At 41.3% G+C, this 13,696-nt stretch overlaps 1 protein-coding gene and 1 long non-coding RNA gene across 5 annotated transcripts in view; one reads left to right on the top strand and one right to left on the bottom strand.

The window, feature by feature from the left end:
- The window catches only part of LOC140471259 (receptor tyrosine-protein kinase erbB-4-like), a 170,775-nt gene that overhangs the window by 106,413 nt on the left and 50,666 nt on the right, over positions 1-13,696 (top strand). For both annotated transcript variants that reach the window (XM_072567223.1, XM_072567222.1), the window contains exons 4-5: positions 9,641-9,775; positions 12,337-12,402. In XM_072567223.1, the coding sequence (XP_072423324.1) occupies positions 9,641-9,775; positions 12,337-12,402 (201 nt within the window). The remainder of the gene's footprint in view (positions 1-9,640; positions 9,776-12,336; positions 12,403-13,696) is intronic.
- Positions 1-13,696, bottom strand: part of LOC140471262 (uncharacterized) — a 115,879-nt gene that overhangs the window by 33,393 nt on the left and 68,790 nt on the right. The window lies entirely within an intron of this gene.

A 13,696-nucleotide genomic window follows, 5' to 3' on the forward strand; every position in this document is an offset into this window, starting at 1 on the left:
CTTATTGAGTTCTTTGAGAAGGTGACCAACCAGGTGGATGAGAGTAAAGTGGTTGATGTGGTGTGTATGGATTTCAGTAAGGCATTTGATAAGATTCCCCACAGTAGGCTATTGCACAAACTACGGAGGCATGGGATTGAGGGTGATGTAGCGGTTTGGATCATAAATTAGCTAAGCTGAAAGAAGACAGAGGGTGGTGGTTAATGGAAAATGTTCATCCTGGAGCTCAGTTACTAGTGGTGTACTGCAAGGATCTGTTTTGGGTTCACTGCTGTTTATCATTTTTATAAACGACCTGGATGAGGGTGTAGAAGGATGGGTTAGTAAATTTGCGGATGACACTCAGATCAGTGGAATTGTGGATAGTGCAGAAGGATGTTGCAGGTTACAGAGGGACATAGATAAGCTGCAGAGCTGGGCTGAGAGGTGGCAAATGGATTTTAATGTGGAAAAGTATGAAGTGATTCACTTTGGAAGGAGGAACAAAAATGCAGAGTACTTGGCTAATGATAAGATTCTTGGTAGTGTAGATGAGCAGAGAGATCTTAGTGTCCATGTACATAGATCCCTGAAAGTTGCTACTCAGGTTGATAGGGTTGTTAAGAAGGCATATGGTGTGTTAGTTTTTATTAGTAGAGGGATTGAGTTTCAGAACCATGAGGTCATGCTGCAGCTGTACAAAACTCTGGTATGGCCGCACTTGGAGTATTGCGTACAGTTCTGGTCACCGCATTACAGGAAGCATGTGGAAGCTTTGGAAAGGATTCAGAGGAGATTTACTAGGGTGTTGCCTGGTAAAGAGGGAAGGTCTTATGAGGAAAGGCTGAGGGACTTGAGGCTGTTTTCATTGGAGAGAAGGTTGAGAGGTGACTTAATTGAGACATATAAGAAATCAGAGGGTTAGATAGGGTGGACAGTGAGAGCCTTTTTCCTTATATGGTGATGGCTAACACAAGGGGGCATAGCTTTAAATTGAGGGATGATAGATATAGGACCGATGTCAAAGGTAGTTTCTTTATTCGGAGTAGTAGGGGGATGGAATGCACTGCCTGCAACAGTAGTAGACTCGCCAACTTTAAGGGCATTTAAATGGGCATTGGACAAACATATGGATGAAAGTGGAATAGTGTAGCTAGAAGGGTTTCAGATTGGTTTCACAAGTCGGTGCAACATCGAGGGCCAAAGGGCCCGTACTACGCTGGAATGTTCTATGTTCTAAGACTTCAAAAACAACCATACATGATTAGTGACTGACCACATGTGCGAGAACATTTGAGCAATAGACACTCCAACATTCTGCCTTTTGTTCTTCTGCCTTTAAACATTATCTATTGAATAAAGTGTTTTTTTTCCAGAAAGCTAATCTCTGCAGAGCAACCTTTTATTTTTCTCTTCTCCTTGAGGGTCTGCATGTTTGCACGTGTGTTTTGAGGATATTTAGAGGAAGAAGAATTTCTATTTTTATCTGACTGACTGTACGTTAACTAGTTATTGCATCTTTTTGAATCAGTCTTGCTTTAATAATAAACCAATGATTGATTTGATTTTAAAAAATCAGGTTGACTGATCTTGTCACTTTAAAAACAATATAGGTAAGGCATTTAATTGGTCATCTTGGTAATTGGAGAAAAGTATTTTTATTTATACTTTGTGACTGGTGAAATAATGGAGCTCGAGCAACAATGCACTCCTGCAGCCCTGTTTGGAACGAAGGAAGTTGATTAAATTAACGAGGAGGCATTGTTTCAGATCTGAAGGCTTGCAAGTTAAGCAGGTGGAAAAGAAGACTGTCTGTCTGTTTTGTACCAACAATCTCTTGGTGTTTCCCTCCAGCTCATTCGAATTCTCTGTTAAATCCATGGGTTTGGATGATACTTGACGGGTGTAATTAAAAGATTTATTTGTTGTGACTTTTGCAATGAGTCAGTGAGAAAAGCACAGTTTCTGTCAAACCAGATTTTCAGCCGGGGAACAGGATTGGAGCCAAATTTCAGAAAGCAAAGCAGCAAAAAGGATTCGCATGGTGAAATTTAGCCAGCAGAAAGCCACCCTGCAGCTTTTCTGCTATGCATCATACTCATCCATCCTGCTTCTTCTCTTGAAGAGTTTGTTTCACACTGCCTATACAGGTGCCAGGAACCCCTCTAGTGTGTCATCCAGCTTTCTCAAGATGGAACTCAGACAGTCAGTGTGAGTGGACTGTTTGACTAGGACACATCAAAGTTGAGTCTGATTCTATTCCCATCTGATACTACATAAAACGCATTTTACAGTAGAAATGTGCTGAACTACAAGAACCCTGACTGGTTTTCCTCTTCTTAGCTAGAGGCTAATTGCTCTGCCCCAGTTAGGACTCAGAATTACATTTTGCATTCTGAGAACAACCTAGCTCTCAATGTCAGCAAAACCAAGGAACTCATTATTGATTTTCAGTGGGATGTTAATCATGCCCCCCTATTCATTAACAGCACAGAGGTAAAACGAGTGGAGAATGTCAAGCTCCTAGGAGTGGTCATCCACAACAAACTTTCTTGGACTCTTCATGTGGACGCACTGGTTACAAAGGCCCAACAAAATCTCTTCTTCCTCAGGCAGCTGAGGAAATTTGGCATGACGGCGAATACCCTTGCCAACTTTTATAGGTGCACTATCGAGAGCATTCTGTCTGAATGTATCACTATCTGGTATGGCAACTGTACCACTCAAGATCGGAGACGGTTACAGAGAGTGGTGAACTCGGCCCGGACAATCACAAAGGCCAACCTCCCATCTTTAGAATCCACCTACCAGGCCCACTGTCAAGGAAAGGCCGCCAGCATTCTCAATGCTTTTCTACAACCTCTACCATCGGGCAGAAGTTACAGAAGCCTGAACACACACACCAGCCGGTTTCGCAACAGTTTCTACCCTACTGTTGTTAGAATACTGAATGGACTCGCAAACCCTTCGCCTGTCCCTGTGTTTTTGTTTTTACCGCTGGTAACCTATTATTTACTTATCTAAGATATTTAACTATGTGATCTGCTTGTATTGCTCGCAAGACAAAGCTTTCTATTTGTGCTTTGGTACACGTGACAATATATTCAATTCAAATTCAAATTCATACCAGAAATTGAATTGGAGATGTCCTGATCTATATGACTTAATTCCTCATATTGGGTCATAAGGGAGCTCATGATAAAGCTTGTTGCAAAGCGAAAGACTTGAATTGCCCTGCCATGATCAATTCACATCCATCAAAGTTTTACCTGCACGTCCACTAATATCATTTATTGTATCCGTTGCTCCCGATGTGGTCTCCTCTGCACTGGGGAGACTGGGCGCCTCCTAGCAGAGCGCTTTAGGGAACATCTCCGAGACACCCGCACCAATCAACCAAACCGCCCCATGGCCCAACATTTCAACTCCCCCTCCCACTCTGCCGAGGACATGGAGGTCCTGGGCCTCCTTCACCGCCGCTCCCTCACCACCAGACACCTGGAGGAAGAACGCCTCATCTTCCGCCTCGGAACACTTCAACCCCAGGGCATCAATGTGGACTTCAACAGCTTCCTCATTTCCCCTTCCCCCACCTCATCCTAGTTTCAAACTGTCTCCTTGACTTGTCCAGACTTGTCCGACCTGCCTATCTCTCCTTTTCCACCTATCCACTCCACCCTCTCCTCCTTGACCTATCACCTTCATCTCCTCCCCCACGCACCCATTGTACTCTATGCTACTCTCTCCCCACCCCCACCCTCCTCTAGTTTATCTCTCCACGCTTCAGGCTCACTGCCTTTATTCCTGATGAAGGGCTTTTGCCCAAAACGTCGATTTCGCTGCTCATTGGATGCTGCCTGAACTGCTGTGCTCTTCTAGCACCACTAATCCAGTACCTGCCATGATCAAGTTGAGTATTGATGTTCTCTTTACAAGTACCCTTTCAGTGAATGTCGGTCAGTAATCGAGGTAGATCCTATAGCCCCTCCATCACCCTGGTTACACTGCAGGGCAAATATAGCAATTGGGAGTCTGCGTGTGCATTAATGAGACTTCAAAGCAACTGAAGATAACAACAATTTGCATTTATGTAGTGCTTTTAGTGTACCAAAATATCCTAAGGCACTTCAGAGCTGTATCATCAGACAAAACGACACCTCAGCCATTTAAAGAGATATTAAGTCAGATGATCAAATGTTTGGTTAAGGAAATAGTTTTAAGAATCATAGAATCCCTACAGTGCAGAAAGGTGCCATTCGGTCCATCAAGTCTACACCAACCTTCTGAAAATCAACTTGAAGATTTTGTTGCCAAAGGTGGAGTGATTAAAATTGAGCTCCTGGAGGAGGGCAGATATTTTGGAAGGTTGTAGGGTGAAAGTAAGTTGTTGGTCTGCATGGGTGAGCTCAGTGATTAGCCCATCTTTGCTTTGAATTGGAATTATGAGCTTGAAGCAGTGTGGTAGCAGTTGGTTGACTTTACTGTCACTGGCACATTTGGTCAGAGATATTAAGTGAAAGTTTCTCCTTCAACAAACATTTGATGCCTTCAATGTCATCAGTGTGTTTCATTTACACTTCAGGGTGGCCTCCAATAGACCTCTTGTTATTGTATAAAGAGAGCTCACATTTGTATTCCTTAACCAGCTCCTCGGAAAATGCCTTTCTCCTGAGATTGCTGCCACCAGCCTTCTGTAGTGTAGACTGGATCCTGTGCATTCACCTGGTGGCACATTGTGGAATTACAAAGATTTTTACTTCAAAGATAAAAATCACACAACACCAGGTTATAGTCCAACAGGTTTGATTGGAAGCACACTAGCTGGTGTGCTTCCAATCAAACCTGTTGGACTATCACCTGGTGTTGTGTGATTTTTAACTTTGTACACCCCAGTCCAACATCGGCATTTCCAAATCATGACTACTTCAAAAATATAAGCAAAAAAGTGCCATGTTAATGCAAGCAATGAGTACTTAAATGTGTGAACTTATGTAGCAACAGACATTGTCAAATATTCATCTCATCAATTCGCTTTACAGAGTGTAGCTTCCTTTGGCTTGTAATGTCACAAATTGTTAGTTATCCTGTTGCTTCTGGACGTATTGGAATAAATTTGGTTCTTGAACAAGAGGAACAAATTTCCCCGTTATCCCTATCCTCTCCGAAATCCACTCTTTAGAATCCATCCTTAAACCCTTCCAACTTCCACTCAGCTTTCAGTCATCCATCTCATCTCTCAGCCTTTAATGCACTAGCTATCTTTCCCTTTCATCTCTGCGAAGCCATTTTTCTACATAAAAGACCTCATGTAGCTGAAGGCTCTTGTTGTTAATTGTGACCTGTGCTGGAGATCAGTACTGATTCAAAGTTGTCATGCTTAGAATTATACAGCAAGGAAACAGACCCTTCGATCCAACTCATTCGCGCCAACCAGACATCCCGATCTGACCTTCCCCTTTTTGCCAGCACTTGGCCTACATCCCTCTCAACCCTTCCTGTGCATGTACCCATCCAGATGCCTTTTAAATGTTGTAACTGTACCCACCTCCACCACTACTTCTGGCAGCTCATTCCAAACACGCACCACACTCTGCATTAAAACATTGCCCCTCAGGTCCTTTCTAAATCTTTCCCCTCTAACTTACACCTATGTCCTTTAGTTTTGGATTCCCCCACCCTAGGAAAAAGACCATGGCTATTCACCCCATCCATGCTCCTCATTCCTATTTTAAAATGATTTTCCTCCGTGAAGAAAGTGTATATTTAATTATTTTGACTTGGTTTCCTCCCACCCTCAGTATAGGCTGTATGTACATCAAGGTACGTAGAAGTTATGCTGAAGAATTTGTTTTTTCACCTTCTATTTTTAATGGAAGTGGGAAGGGGGCATTTACAACTAGAGTCAACATGATACTTTTCAGTAGTTACATTTTGAATTATCAACAGTTGAGAGTTCCATTGCAGAAGGAAAAGAGCAGCCATTTTAATAAACACAAATTTGGCAAATACATTGTACGGTACCAGAGAATATGAATTGATCTCTTCAACACAATGTACACCACTGTACAAATACAGAAAATGATAGTGCTTCAGCTAGTCTATAAGATTCAACAGACCAGTGAGGAATGCTGAGAAAATATACATTCTTTGCATCCAGTGTTACGACACAGGGTAAACTCTCCTGCTTAATTTAAACCAGCAACTCAGAAAAGATTTATTCCGTGCAGTAATCTGTGAAAATTGAAGAGGCCAAGAACTATTTAAAGTAAAAATGAACAACTTTATTTCTTAAAGTATAACAGAGAATCATTAACTAACAACTATTTACAACTTCTTCCTCTAACCTATCTTTTACTTTCCCCTCTGCAATCTTGATCCAATAAAAATCTCGATTAAGATTTACAAAACAAAACTACTTATCTCAAAACCAGGCAGCTTTCAGTTCTTCTCTGTATTCCTGTCTTCTTTTCTTCTTGTTCGGGATTCTGCTTCACAGATTACTGATCGATAAAGGTACCTTTTAAGAGAGCTATTTCGGGCAGTTTTTACAAGCTGGTAGCTTGGCAGTTCTCCTCTCAACTGTTCAATTTTCCCCAGTCTTATACTCCCAAAACATTGAATTGTGTCATTGGCTTTTAAGATTGTCAATATACTAAATTCAAACTGGATTGGAATTTGGTTTTTTTGGGGGGATATAATTTAAACTGATTGGCCTAATTCGAATCTGTTTGTGTCTCCAAGCAACCAGCTACCCTTACTGCTGGACCAAAAGGTTACATTATGTCTTTTTTAAGAACACCTGGTGCTGTCAGGTAGTTCAGTTGCTTTTAACTCTCTTAAAGGTACACTACACCCACATCTTCATAACAACAGCATTATTCTGACCGCTCAAATATACTGCTCTGTTTTTGCACTTCACAAAAAATCTCCTGTTGCAATATGTTTCTCCAGTGAATAAATATATTTATTTTATTTAACAAAAGCAAAACCCCTTCATTTGTTGAGGTTAAAGTGATTAGTCCAACACTTAGTCTGTGGGGGGCATGCTTCAGGAACACGCAACATAGAATCATGCAGCACGGAAACAGACGCTTCAGTCCATTTTGTCCACGCTAACCAGACATCCAAATTTGAACCTATCCCATTTGCCAGCATTTGGCCCATATCCATCAGAACCCTTCCTATGCATTTATCCATCCAGAAGCCTTTTAAACATTGTAATTCTACCAGCTATATGGACTTCAGTAAGGCGTTCGACAAGGTTCCCCATGGGAGACTGATGCGGAAGGTTAGATCTTACGGAATAAAGGGAGAAATAGCCATTTGGATACAGAACTGGCTCAAAGCTAGAAGGCAGAGGGTGATGGTGGAGGGTTGTTTTTCAGACTGGAGGCCTGTGACCAGTGAAGTGCCACAACGATTGGTGCTGGGCCCTCTACTTTTTGTCATTTACATAAATGATTTGGATGCGAGCATAAGAGGTACTGTTAGTAAGTTTGCAGATGACACCAAAATTGGAGGTGTAGTGGACAGCGAAGAGGGTTACCTCAGATTACAACAGGATCTTGATCAGATGGGCCAATGGGCTGAGAAGTGGCAGATGGAGTTTAATTCAGAAAAATGCAAGGTGCTGCATTTTGGGAAAGCAAATCTTAGCAGGACTTATACACTTAATGGTAAGGTCCTAGGGAGTGTTGCTGAACAAAGAGACCTTGGAGTGCAGGTTTATAGCTCCTTGAAAGTGGAGTTGCAGGTAGATAGGATAGTGAAGAAGGCATTTGGTATGCTTTCCTTTATTGGTCAGAGTATTGAGTACAGGAGTTTGGAGGTCATGTTGTGGCTGTACAGGACATTGGTTTGGCCACTGTTGGAATATTGTGTGCAATTCTGGTCTCCTTCCTATCGGAAAGATGTTTGGAAACTTGAAAGGTTCAGAAAACAATTCCAAGGATGTTGCCAGGGTTGGAGGATTTGAGCTCAGGGAGAGGCTGAACAGGCTGGGGCTATTTTCCCTGGAGCGTCGGATGCTGAGGGGTGACCTTATAGAAGTTTACAAAATTATGAGGGGCATGGATAGGATAAATAGAGAGAGTCTTTTCCCTGGGGTCGGGGAGTCCAGAACTAGAGGGCATAGGTTTAAGGTGAGAGGGGAAAGATATAAAAGAGACTTGTGGGGCAACTTTTTCATGCAGAGGGTGGTACGTGTATGGAATGAGCTGCCTGGGGAAGTGGTGGAGGCTGGTACAATTGCAACATTTAAAAGGCATTTGGATGGGCATATGAATAGGAAGGGTTTAGAGAGATATGGGACAAGTGCTGGCAAATGAGACTAAATAGGTTAGGATATCTGGTCAGCATGGACGAGTTGGACTGAAGGGTCTGTTTCCGTGCTGTACATCTCTTTGAATTTAATATGCCATGTCTGTCTACAACAGGACCTTGTGCAAGACCAACTGTTTTACCACTCAAAGACAGTGTGACATCATCAGACTGAGTGGAGGCATTATAACTTCAACATTAACTCTCTCTCAGAACCATCATCTTATATAAAATTACTCCATTCAACAATAGCGGCTTGCATTTATATAGCATATTTAACACAGTAAAATGTCGCAAAGGTGTTTGGTAGGAACTGAGCCATATAAGGAGATATAGCCATATAGGGGATTGATTTAACAAAAACCTTGGTCAAAGAGAGAGGTTATTATATGGTACAATCTGTTCTGATATAATGGGATAGTTCTGTTCCTGTGCAATCCTGCTTTATAAGAAAATTGTGTAATAGCAGCACCATTTAAACAAATGAGACTGGAATTGTGTTATAGCCAAAACAGATAAGGAAAGGTTGTGTTCTACAAATAATGGTCTAAATTCTTCAATCGCGTTATAGACAATGCACGTTGAAGAAAGATGTGTTATAGCAGAACCAACTGTATGACTGAAAGAATGAGATGGGGGGGAAGGAATTCCAGAACTTGGGGACCTGGCAGCTAAAGGCATAGGTGCCAATGGCGCACAGTTGAAACTGGGATGTTGAAGAGGTCAGAATTGGAGGAGTGCAGATATCACATCTGACTACACAGCTGGCAGAGATTAGAAGATCACAACCAGGGTCAGAAACCCAGTGTGATTTTTTTTTTCTTTGTTTGCTTTCCTTCGCTCAATAATATTGAAATCCATTGTTGAGATCTAGTAATTCAACATGAAGCTAGTAATTGAGCTTGGAGCTTTCCTGGTCTACAGGGCTGAATGGGGACCCTTGCTGAGTTCAGAAGAGCATTTGACCATGTATTTGCAATTACTGCATTTCAACAAAATTTTTGAATGCAAAATGCTTTGAGATATTTCTGGAGAGGAGTGACGCAGAACTACATATATGCATGACTTCCTTTTTCACCAGTATATGTGGTGCATTTACCTACTGAGCCACCTGATGGAGATTTTAGTTTTCTTTAATCCAAATAAGCAATCCTCTAGGAAGAATGGGTTCTATGTAGTATTTTATAGTATTTGAAAATAATTGTTTGACCCAAAAGACAGATGACTAAAGTATTATATAATGTTGATATTTTGTTTTTTTAAAGAAAGCATCCATAGATTTTATTAAATATTTCAGGTGGATAAACATTATCTCCTTCTCTGTCCTTTTTTTGTGGTGTAGAGATTCTGCTGGGAGGTGTGTATTTGGAAAGCAACAATTTCCTGTGTCACACACAGGCCATCAACTGGGCTGACATTCTTCACAACCCAAAGGAGAGGCTGGACTTCAATGAGACAAAGGATTCCATAAAAGGATGTAAGTATAGCAGTCAATCAATTGGAGTCCTCCAAATTTGGAATCTATGGTTTTATAATTTTCATAATAAGTTGGTCCTTTTTCTTAAAGGTGAAGGCCTTAGTGTTCCAAATGTCAACCTCTGTCTCAAATGTTTTGACTTCTTGTGCACAATTTCTCCTTCTATTAACTTTCCCTTTCCTGATACTGATACTGATACTGACTGGTGAATGCCTACATGTGCACTTTGGCTTTTGTATGCATTATGGCTTCCAATACTCTACCTAAATAGCCATTTTTCATTTGTGAATAGTTGGCTGTTCAATTCTCGGGACATTACAGAAGTGTCTGATCCAGTCCTCCTCAAGCACAGATTTGGCCTCCTCTCCCCAGCCTCCAGCTAACAAAAAACACAAAGGCAGTTTGGTCAATTTAACTTTGAAATGTGGGTAGGTTCAGGTACATTGTTAATCTGAGGCTTTCTTCTGGACTATTTGACTGGCAGTTGGGCTGGAGGGGCCACAGAAAAGATTTTCTGGTTTGGTTTAGCTATTTCTGGGTGTTTCCCTCCAGCTGGCTTCTGTGGTCTGATCAGAGTGTGGGTTTGGATGATAGTTTTTTTCCAGCTCCCCCCCCCCGCACTATGCTTTATAATAATAAGGTTGATGTATAAATTAGCATTTATAGAGCACCATTCACATTCCCAGATATTTCAAAGTATTCTTGAAACTGATCATTACTGTTATTATAGAGCCAAATGCAGAAGTGAACTTGTGCACAGAAAAGTTCCATTAATTGCAATGCGATCAATTACTAGTCGATGGTTTGGTGGGGGCTTGGTTGGGTTAAATATTGGCCAAGACATCAGGAGTCTTCCACACACCTTCAAATAGTGGCTGGAGTCTTTGATCTTCTCCTAAGGAGGTGGATGGGATCTCAGTCAAACATCTCAATGAAAGATGGCACCTCTTACAATGCACCCCCTCAGATTCCCTAGTCTAGATTATGTGTTCAAGTCTCTGTCATGGAATTTGGAACAACTGTGCTAAGCTGACATAAACGTATGGTGCAGTTTGTACCAGGCTCTGTCACTATGAACCCATCTAAAACCCATCTATTTCAAAGTTCAAAGCAATGATGTGAAAAAGAATGTCCCAAAGAAAAGGGAAAATCCATACATCTAATTAATTTTAAACTAATTAGGATTGGGATCTTTTTTTAAAAATCTTGCTATTAATTCTCAGTTAAGTGAAAAATGTTGGAATTTTGTTGTGTCAGATAAAAATTGCAATAATCTTATCAGACCATAGAGCTGTTCTCTCATTAGAGAGAAAGAGAGAGAGAGAGAGATAACTGGTGAAGAGTTTAACCTGAGGTCACCACACCTCAGAAGTTGAGAAGGAGAGTCTTTCACAGTACCTCAGCTGGTACAGGAATTGAACACACGATGTTGGAGCTACTGTCCATCACAAAGCAGCCGTCCATCTAAATCAGCGAACCAACCACCGAAATAAAATGAGCAGGTGAATGCGTGTTTCACCTGAAGAAAGCAGACTGAATGTTTTTGAAAGTGGAACTCTTATTTATTTTTATTAATTTTCCTCTTCCTCATTAGCCCTTACCTCCCCGACATTTCCTCGGAGGATAAGCCTTTCCTAGACTTGGAAAACACTCAGTTGGTATTCTGTTCAGCCTCTATCAAAACATTCTTGAGTCGCCTAAGTGGAAGGGATAAATCCCTGGCTGTGGGAGTTTTGTGGGTACAGCCCTGTAACTTAATGTATCTCGGATTATTGCAGATCATAAGGCAATTATGGATGAGAAAGTATTGTTTATGCATTCAGAATACATATAACCCCGCCACCCCCTTACTATTTCAGCCTTCAATTGTTCCTTAAATTATTCCAGAGTGTCCCTGCTGCTTTTCTTCCTTTATACTGTACTTAGTCCAAGGACAGTAATAAATGCAAAATGTGCATAAGAATTTTCTGATCTTAGAAAAGCAACCTTTTACTAGTTTGAACCTGTATCCCCTTGTCCTAGTTTTCTCAATTTTTAAGATTTTAGTTTTCCCAAGAGTTGAGCTTTTGAGTTGAATTGTCCACCCAGGCCTGATCCAGCTAACCTAGTATTGACAGATCCCACAGCTAATCACAAAGCCTGGGTACCACTGTAGTAACAACACAGCAACATGGGCTAGATGAATCAAATGGTCTCCTACGAACATTGGGAACAGGAACAGAAGTAGACCATTCACCCACCACAGCCCCTCGGAGCCTGCTCCGCCCTCCAATAAGATCAATGCTCATTTCACATTCCCAACTATCATGGATAACCCTGGGGTTGCTTGCCTTAAAACTACATGCCTCCACCATCTTCTGAGGCAAAGAATGCCAAAGTCACAAAACACTCTAAAATTCTCCTGTGCTGAAAAGTGCTATGATTTTACTTCCTCCCATATTCTAAGCAGATCAATATCAGCAGCCCCAAAATTGAAGGCAATTATGTTTGCATGCTATCAGTTAGTTTGTTAAGTGTATCTGTGTTGTCTCATAGTGAGGACATGTCTCCTTTTTTTTCAGGTGCCAAGTGTCATGCATCTTGTAATGGACATTGCTGGGGCCCTGGTGAGGATGACTGTCAGACCTGTGAGTATGCCCACTTTCCTATTGAATCTGTTGTTATAGTATATGTGAAGTTAGATCACAGATCAGCCATGATCATCACACTGAATAGCAGAACAGGTTCAAGGGGTTAAATGGCCTCTCATATTCCTACTACTGCTAGGTACAACTGAAATTAAAAAGTAAAGGGTCAGTCTATTGAGTTACAGTGCATAAACTGGCTTAAGATTGCCGTGTGTCACAGGCATTTGCGTATGGATGCACTACAGAACTTGATCCAAATGTACCACATATTTCTGAAACATGTCAATGCTAGACTTAACGGATGATTAGAATACAAATATGAAGAGGTGAGGAAAACATTTACAGATTTAAAAAAAAACAAAATCGCACACAGTCGAAGGATGCTAGCTCCCCTTGTTTTCGGGTGCTTGCTCATACATATAGCTTATTCAAAATGTAAGAATTTTGAAAGGTTAACCAAATTAGTTACAGATAATTACAAATTAGTGTTGCCTTGCCTCCACTCTGAGTCTGAAGATTGTGGTTTTAAGCCTGGCCCAAAGATTAAAGTGCATACTTTATCTAGGTTATTCTTAAATGTAGTGCAGTTGAAGACCTGCACTGTCCGAGGTAGTATTTTTGGATTAATTGTTAAACTGAAGCTCTGTCTGCCAATTCAAATAGATCTCAATGGCACTAGAACTTTGAGATGTTATGGGGATCTCATAAATGCAAGTTCTTTATCAGATAAAGGAACTGAGGAACTGGTGTGTTCTTTTGTCTCCTCCTCCACAGTATGGCCTGAAGTTGAAATAATAAGACCATTAGAATATTATGTTGACTATTTAGGACTGAAAATTCATCAAAGAGCTGCTGATGTTTGGAATTCTCTACCCCAGAAAGCTCTGGAGTTTCATTTGATGAATTATTTAAGTCTGAATCTGATAGGTTTTTGGCCACCAAGTAAATCACAGAAAATGTGAAAAAGGTGAGAAAATGGAGAAATTTGAGGCAGAAGATCAGTTGTGATTTCATTGAATGGTGGAGCAGGCTGGAGGACTATATGACCGACTTCCATCCCTTATGTTTGTTATTCCTTCTGACGATGTTCAGTTTTGTGAGGTGCTCAAGGGTTCCTGACCTCTAGAACTCTGGCAGGAATCAATGCCTTGCTGCCTCACAGTGCTAGGGACCTGGGTTTGATTCCAGCCTTGGGCAACTGTCTGTGTGGACTTGGCACATTCTCCCCATGTCTGCATGGATTTCCTACAGGTGCTCCAGTTTCCTCCCACAATCCAAAGATGTGCAGGTTAGG

This window comes from Chiloscyllium punctatum, chromosome X (assembly GCF_047496795.1).
Source record: "Chiloscyllium punctatum isolate Juve2018m chromosome X, sChiPun1.3, whole genome shotgun sequence".
NCBI lineage: Eukaryota > Metazoa > Chordata > Chondrichthyes > Orectolobiformes > Hemiscylliidae > Chiloscyllium > Chiloscyllium punctatum.